The sequence below is a fragment of the Triticum aestivum genome, chromosome 1D (assembly GCF_018294505.1).
Source record: "Triticum aestivum cultivar Chinese Spring chromosome 1D, IWGSC CS RefSeq v2.1, whole genome shotgun sequence".
Classification (NCBI taxonomy): Eukaryota; Viridiplantae; Streptophyta; class Magnoliopsida; order Poales; family Poaceae; genus Triticum; species Triticum aestivum.
This window is the reverse complement of record NC_057796.1, coordinates 372,839,977-372,848,313: the sequence shown is the minus strand read 5'-3', so window position 1 is coordinate 372,848,313 and position 8,337 is coordinate 372,839,977. Positions and strand designations below refer to the sequence as shown.

General features: G+C 42.0%; 1 protein-coding gene across 2 annotated transcripts; it reads right to left on the bottom strand.

Moving 5' to 3' along the window:
- Nucleotides 1-893: 893 nt before the first annotated feature.
- On the bottom strand, nucleotides 894-7,073 carry LOC123182170 (serine/threonine-protein kinase Nek4). Of its 2 annotated transcripts, XM_044594647.1 has the most exons (15): nucleotides 6,805-7,073; nucleotides 6,279-6,509; nucleotides 6,110-6,176; nucleotides 5,964-6,029; nucleotides 5,832-5,878; nucleotides 5,708-5,753; nucleotides 5,530-5,610; nucleotides 5,410-5,452; nucleotides 5,262-5,311; nucleotides 4,866-4,947; nucleotides 4,725-4,774; nucleotides 3,840-3,913; nucleotides 3,430-3,481; nucleotides 2,634-3,278; nucleotides 894-2,549 (listed from the first exon to the last, which is right to left on the bottom strand). In XM_044594647.1, exons 2-15 carry the CDS (start codon nucleotides 6,374-6,376, stop codon nucleotides 1,113-1,115), a joined length of 2,838 nt encoding a protein of 945 aa, XP_044450582.1. In that variant the 5' UTR covers nucleotides 6,377-6,509; nucleotides 6,805-7,073; the 3' UTR covers nucleotides 894-1,112. The 2 variants fall into 2 exon arrangements, with proteins under 2 accessions (XP_044450582.1, XP_044450583.1); XM_044594648.1 differs by lacking the exons at nucleotides 6,279-6,509; nucleotides 6,805-7,073 and having other exon boundaries at nucleotides 5,708-5,752.
- Between the last annotated feature and the right edge of the window lie 1,264 nt (nucleotides 7,074-8,337).

Below are 8,337 nucleotides of genomic sequence, written 5' to 3'. Positions count from 1 at the left end.
TACAAAAATATAAAAGAAAGATTACAAAGAGATGGAAGAGCCCATCTAGCCAATGGTCTAAGTTCATGAGCATCTAAAATTTGACTTGTTAATGTTCTAAGTTTAAAAGTCTAGATTCTCGAAAGCTTTGACTAAGATATCATGAATGGGGTCTTGTTTTGCATGAAATTTTGGAAGATACCAAATTTTGAAAGCATGAGATGTTAGTTATCAAGTTTGATTTTGAAAAAGCATATGACAAGGTGAATTAGCAGTTTCTCTTTGACTGCCGAGCAAAAAGGTTTTAGCCTAAAATGGATTGCCTGGATGAAAAGTGTGGTCACCCAAAGGATTATCTAATTTACAAACGGATTGCCATTTTGCAGTATGTCAATGATACCATTTTGTTCATCAAGGATGACGAGGGGGCTAGGAAATTGAAGCCACTATTATACTTTGTTTCAAATGATGTCTGGTCTAAAAATCAACTTAGAGAAAAGTGAGGTCTTGATTTTTTATTTTTATTTTTGAAAAGGAGGAAAGCCCCCGGCCTCTGCATCAAGAGTGAGGTCTTGATGGTACCTGGGGATGATAAAAAATATAGAACAATACGGTGATCTGTCCAACTGTTAAAGGGTTGCTGGCCTATCAAATATTTGAGACTGTCTGTTAATGCTAGCAGACTGAAATTATCTAACTGGAAAATTGTTGGATGGTGGAGGATCCGCATCTATAGGGGGGAGAGCGATGCTTCTCTGACTAATACTTCAATTTACCACATTGCCCATGTTTCTCATGTGCAAAACAATTTCTATGGGAGTAGCTGCAGTAATCTGGTCTCTTTGAAGGCCCGAAAAGCGGCATGTTTTGATTACGATTTTCCAGCGCGTTCCGACGAATGCGGTGGGCTGGTATGCAGAAGTTAAACCATTTGCAGTACTGAAGGGATATTTATTCTGTTTACAAGTCTTGGCTATGTACAACATACGCCACAAAGAATGGTTGAATCAAAAGGAAAAACCAGGCAACACAGACCACACGCAGTTAAAAAACCAAGCGAGTTTCGGTAAAGCTCAGAGCACAAGGGGGGAGCAAGCAAAAAGTGCCCCTCCGGGCTACAAAGATACAGATACTCACATTGACGTGCGACTTGCTTCGTCATTCATCATCCCTTTAAAGCTTCTAGCCAGCCAGATTGCCGTTTCTCTTGGGGAGACCTTCATCTTCCCAAATGGCTTCAGAACAATAGCAAGCTCCTCCAACCTGTTGTCTTCCAGTAGGTCCGCGGAGAGCTCAAGGAGCCCCTCGAGAGCCTCGGCCCGCTGCCTAAATGACGTGACGTCGAGCATTTCCTTGGCAGGGGATGTCTCCTCCTTGACAACAATGTTGGCCTCAGAGACGTAAGATCTCACATCGACGACGGCGCTAGATAATCTTGCTGTGTCTGAGCTGGCTGGTATCTTACATGCAGCATTGCTTCCCAAAACATGCTGTTCGGAAGCAACTGAGGGAAGAGGTGTAGAAAGCAGTGAGTTTAATGAGCATGAGCTGCTTCTTACTTCCAGATCTTCTCTTACCACGTCCAGAAGTTTGCTGACATCCATGTTCTGAGTTTCCCCTTGAACATTTTCTGATATTGGCTGCTCATTGCTAACATTGAGATTGATGTGCCGAGCGGCATCATCAACCAGTGGGTTTAAATGAGGACCTGTTTCTTTCTTCATTGATGTTTGTTTCTTCATTGACTGAACAGAATTGAGTCCCTTCTCCAACATTGTATCTTCTGCTGTTGAAACAGAAGAATCGTATGGTGGCATCGATGAGAGAAGCTCTTGGACAGTAAATTTATCCTCGCCACTTTGGAATGTGGCCATATTCTGCCCATGCTTACTGGATTGCACATCATCCTTGCAAACAAACTCCTGTTCAAAGCTTGGAATGGATGGACCCAAAGCAGAGCTCAGGCTTGAATCATTACTAACCACACTCTGCAAACTGTCTCTGTTAATTTCTGAACGTGGTATGACTGAAAGGCCATTCTCTTCCGTGGCAGCAGCATCAGGCACTGAGCTTGTGTGCGATGAAATCAAGCAGGCTGGTGGGTTAGATTCAGATAGCTCAGACTGGTCGATCTTTTCAACACAACCAACTGTTGAACTTGAGCAAGGACTGATGTCTTCCTTAGTTGCCACAGTAAACAATTCTCGGGGAGCAGATTTTGCTTGTGAGTTGTTTGGCATGATGTTCAGTCCTTCTGAAGGAATTTTGGATGGCCTTACAATAAGTGGAAGATCACCAGGGGTATTATCTGGAGAATGGGCAGGTTGGCATGGACTTTTCTCACCCTCCACCATGACCTTAGTTTGAGCTCCTTTTTGCACAGTGGCTGGGAGGCCAGTTGTCCCTACCCCCGCTCGTCGCTGAGGGCTAGCCCGTCTAGTAGCACTAGCTGGGGTCTTGATTTTTGACTTTGCTGAAACTGCAGAACCATTTTCTATGACCTGTTTGGCAGGTTCAGGAGTTGATGACCGAGCGGTTTTGATATTTGAACGGTGTTCAACAATAGGTAACTGCATGACCAATAGCAGGAGTCAGTGGTTAGCAATAGAAGCTAATTGGCTTTTGTTTATGATATAAAAGAAGCAGGTTCATACCAGTTGCTTCGAGGGTGGTGATGCTTGAACTGAATTCAAGCATCCATCATTGGTACTGACCAATCCATGAGATGAATCATCACCAGACCTTGATCTGCATGAAGCATTGTTGTTAAACCTTGAAGCATCTGATGGTTGCTCTGCTTCATTCTTATTACTGACTGCAGAACTCGGCTTCACGCCTCTAGTTCTTGCAGGAGTACTGCTTTCTCTAAGCCTGCTCTCCTCTCTTAAGGTTGTCATTATCTTCTCAATGATTTTCGGTTGCTTACTCTCACCCCTGTGATGCTGATCTATGGATTTAGATGAATCTTGTCTTCTCAGGTCTTTGTTGCCTCTGAGATCTTCTGGCGTTGCACACTTCTCATCTGAGTCATCTCGATCCACATCATGAATGCTTCGAGTATCAATGACCTTGGTATCAGTACTTGCAGCTCCACCTGATGTGCTTCTGTCACTTGATAGTGTGCTGTCTATATCACTACTAGACATGCTGCTGCTTTGGCTTTCAGACATGCTTCTCTGGCTGCTCCGTGAAGTGGACAATGATTTCGGTGGTGTCCGCATGGTATTTGAAGCATCATAAAGAGCACGACATTGATCAACATAAGGCTGCAGATATGGGTTCTTCAGAATCTCCGATGCCTGTTCACAGGACATTACATTTTATTCAGAGATCATGTTGTACTTGTAAACTCTTGTTCTTTCTTAATAAAGATCAGCTACGGCCTTTCGAAAGAAAGAGTGGAAGAGACAAGGCTATAGTCAGAAGGTTTCCAGCTTCATAGTAGCTTACAGTAGGTCGATGCTCAGGATTCTTCCGCAACATAATTTTGATAAGAGATTTCCTGTATTTAACAGCGAAAGGGGAAACCATTAGAGTGGTATATTCTTTGCAAAGCTACCAAATCATTACTTGGTTGTGAAGCATAAGAATTGAGGATGGTGACTTACAATATGTTATTGAAATGAGACAAATGATCAGACTTAAAAAGGACATACACTTACAACTTAAAAGAGACATAAACTGTAATACACCAACATCAGTACAGATGCTACCAAATCATTACTTGGTTCTGAAGCATAAGAACCAAGGATGATTACCACAGTACAGATCATGTGATTGAAATGAGACAAATGACAAGACAACTTTTAACAAATGTATAGCTTTTACACAACCGACTCTATGAAGAAAAGTGCACATACATAGAAGAGGAGTAGCAGGTAGGCAAGGGACCCATCGCGGACCTATTTATCTTACTTATCAATCCAGCCATATCCTGCAAGCATTCTTAATCGGGTAAGTCCACTGATTTGTTAAAGAAAACTGCAAATAGTAGCGTCACCAAGTAACAACCAGGAAACCCAACATTGCAGATTTTTTATTGTAGAGTTTTAACAGATCATACTAATTTTATTTCACCATTTTCTTGTAGAAAATCTTTTGGATACCTCATATATTCCAAACTTTGATACTAAATGTAACTAAACAGTTAGCTTTGGATGAATCATAAACACCATTAGCAATATTTTTTACAAAAGCAAATATATAATTGACAAACTTATATAGAAGTTACTTGAAATGTTGCGAGAATAATTAAAAAAAACTTTAATGCTCAAACGCTCTAAAATATGAATAGTTATATGTGAGTCAGTACATGTCAATTATGAACTGATATAGTACTAATTTAGTTCGTTTTACTGAATTTAGGCAATATCCCATGGTAATTGCTTTGTTCATGTAATTCGGCCTAAAGCACTTTTGAATATTGTCTCGAAAAGAATCTTTACATAGGAAATAAGTTTACATGCAGAGTTAGTTTATGTTCCATTTTATATTGTATAGTATCTGCAAAGTATTTCCGTAAGAGAATATACAGGATGGACTACAGAGCTAACCAGATCTTAGCTAGTTCTACCAAAATATTGCAGTTTCTTCAACGTAGGAGTATTAAACTACTATAAGCCAGAAAAACTATAACGGGTATGAGCCCATTCGGAATGTAAGATGGAAAAGGTAAATGTTCAACTTATAATACACCCAGGATACCAATGATTCTTAAGCAAAAAGTAGATCAGGCAAGAGCTCACAAAAGCCTTGAAAGCAGGTCGATGGGCCGCCATCTCATACATACAGCATCCTATAAAAGACAAAGTTATATTAAATTCATAAGCAAATATGTGGATCTAGGAATAGTACAGAAACATTAGCCTGATGTTAATTATGTTTACCAAGCGACCAAATGTCCGACTTGAATCCATAGGGAATGTCTGTAAGCAGCTCCGGGCACATGTAATTCGGTGTTCCGACGACCTAAAGGAAACATAATAGCGTTAGTATCCAGCAAGAGTCTGAGCATATAAAAATGATCCTGACTTTATGTTCTCCACAATACAGATGAATTTACGTGCCGACGTTGTTTGTGGTTAATAAGGGAAGAGGAAGACGATAAATAGCACGAGGTATATGCGCATGACAAACAGCATGCTGTCATTGGTGATGCACCATATGAGAGAGAGAGGTATTAATAGCTCAATAAATGGAATGCCCTTCTAACAGTAGGAAAGGCTATGGCAATGCAAATGTTTTACAGAGGTCATCGGAGGAAATAGGAAAAAAGATCATACTGAAGAAGTTAAATCATCTTCCTTCAGAGTCTTGGCTAGGCCAAAATCTCCTGCATGCAAACCAATGGATTGTTAATTGATAAAACAAAAGGTTAAAAGTAGTGTGAAATAACTTGCAGTACTGTAGTGTCTGTAATCAGGAACTGACCAAGGCGTATATCATGATCTTTGGTGAGAAATATGTTGGAGCACTGCAATTATGAGGAACAATCGTCAATGTTTCCACCGTATAAAATAATTGGCGATGACTATACCCATTGTTGCTTACCTTCAGATCACGATGCAAGACATAGTTCGAATGCAAGTAGTCAACAGCTAATACCAACTGTGCGAACCATTTCAGCAATTTCTGAGGAACAATCAGTGATCAATCAGTATAATGAGCTCGATCTTGGATGTATTTTTAATTTAATTCAGATGAGCAATACAGATAAGTTATCTCATACCTCCTCAGGAAAGTAAGTACCATTTAATTTCTTCATCAGCTCATCCTTGTTATTAAAGAACAAAATACAATTTAAGAGACATGGAAACAAGAAACTGGACTCCAAAGCACCAAATAACACTCACACATCCCCCCCTTCGCAGTAGCCCGTGATGATGCAGACATAGCAACCCTGCATGACCCTCCTTGTCAGTAAATAAGCTCAGTTGAAATTTCAAACCCAACAAGCAAAGCAAAATAAAGGTTAAAATAAAAACCTTCTCAACCCATGCCTCTTTGAACTCTACAATGTAAGGATGTTGTAGTCGAGCGATCAGAGCCATCTGCAATTTACTTGTCACTTAATCAATTCCCCAAAACAGCACCAATCAATCAACAAACAAAGCCCAAGGGCTTCACAAACCTCTTGATGAGCAGACTTGCGGCAGCGCTCCGTCTGCCTGGCAAGGCGGATTTTCTTCAGCACATACCTGCCAATCAAATCACAGGCAAACACGCTGCTGCTGTCACCTGCATTCAAACGGTGGAAACGGAATCTTGGAACGGAAAAAGAAACTATATCGTATACGTACTTCTTCTTCTCGATCTTGTGATTCACAAGGATGGCGGCGCCGAAGGCACCGCGCCCAATCTGCTCCATGATCTCGTACTGGTCCATCCGGGACTCCATCACGCGCCCCCAGCCCGTAACGGCAAACAATCACAGCCTTTCACTGCAGCAGGTCGCCTCTGATTAGGAATCAAATTCCTCCTGCCGTGCCCATGCTGCGGTTCAAACGCCTGCGCATCCTCACCACCAGGTCCTGCGAAAAGCAGCGGGACAAGTGCATAAGCCAAACGACTTTTACCAAAGCGTACTCGCGTCACGTGCCACCCAACCCAATCAAAATCAGCCCAGCACTCGCTGCCTTTTCCTAGAAAGGAGACCAGGAGAGGCACTGTTTGAACAAGCCGAGAGATTACAGATTAGCACGGGAACCGACGAACTACTTCGCAGATACAGAGACAGAAATGGAGAGGTTATCCAGAACAGTAGCAGCAGGTTTGCGGATCACACCAACCGCGCGCGACCGGGCCGAGGCAGGGGGGTTTGCTTACCGCGGGGCTGGCCGGCTGCATTGGCTGGCGGGCGGCGGCGGGGGGGATCTCCGGCCTCCTCGCTGGCCGGCTCGCGCGGCTGGAGCTCGTGCGCCCGCGGCTTCGGCGGGGGGCACACTCCTCGCTGGCGGTCGCCTCGCCTGTGATTTGTTAATGTTTTGGTGGATGGAGCCTTTGATGCGGCGTGACGGTGTTGGTTCAAGGCGAACGAGTTTGCTGGGCGGCTTTGCTTATAGCTTGCTGATATATGCAGCATCGCCGCAACAGCGAGTGGTGGCGATGGCCTGACGGGGTTGGGGTTAAAAGCTCAATGAAGTAGTAGTACACTAATCAGTGGAATTAAATTAAGCGAGGGAGATGCCTAGTGGCTTAAAAGGGATATTGCAACTTGCAAAGCGTATCTCCCACTAAGTACTGCCCTGGCTCCTGAGCAGGTAACTCAACTCCAGGTCCCTTCTTTTTTTTTTTTCGGGAAAACTCCAGGTCCTTTCTATTGCTGATGAAAAATGAACGAAAAATTGATATAAATTCACAAACTATGAAATGTTGAAATATATTGTCTGCCTCCCTCTATCAATTCGAACTTCCAAATAAATTGGCTGGAACATGAATTCAATATGAAAAAGGATCAAATGAACCCGAGTCGGTATAATAAGAAAAAAAATGGTAAAAAAATGGAGACTAAATAGAATACCATGGCCGTCGGCAAGGGAAAAAGAAGAATATCTGCATTGGATAGGAACGCGCCCTTGAATCCTGTATACTTATTTCCGTGAAGTGCGAGTGCATGAAGTGTTTGTTTTAACAATATTTTGAACCTTCTATACTATCGTGGATTCCAAACATATAACGGTACTTAATTGGTAATGCCACTTTAGGACATCTGATATGATGTAGTAGTTGAGTGATCACATCATATGAGGACTAACTTGGTGCCAAACAAATAAAAATGGTACTTTAAAGCCAATTGAGTTGTAGATGTTTATTAGAGGAATTCTTTTTTATTCGTTCACTTGGTACGATTTTTGAATTTACATTGCAGAGCATCACTGCTACTGTTTTCTCCGTCCTTTTGAAAAGAGCATCATTGCTGGTCCGTAACAATTTTTCAACGAGCCTCTCGCCATTTTTTTTCCAGATAGCTCATTACTCATGCCGAATGGTACTTTCAACAAGTTTTCATTGCGTGAACCACTTAGAAAAATTTGCAAGGGCACGCATATACGGCGGTACGGACCTGCCAAACCATGCTCGGCCGGACAATTGCTTCGCGGTCCGCACAGTTGTTGGATTCCGCAAGAGAGGACACCAAGTTTTAATTTTTAGTTTTTGCGACTTGCTGATTTTGTCCTTCGTTCGTATCAAGTTTCAACACTTGAAACTTGGTAAAGTTTGGAAAACTTATCAAAACGTATTCAAAAGTGATCTATCTTATCTGAAAGTCCTCGTCACAAGAAAAATGAATATGCAAACGAAACTTAATTTAGACTTTCAGTTCAAAAGATTCAAAATTGAAAGAAAAAAATGGGGCCG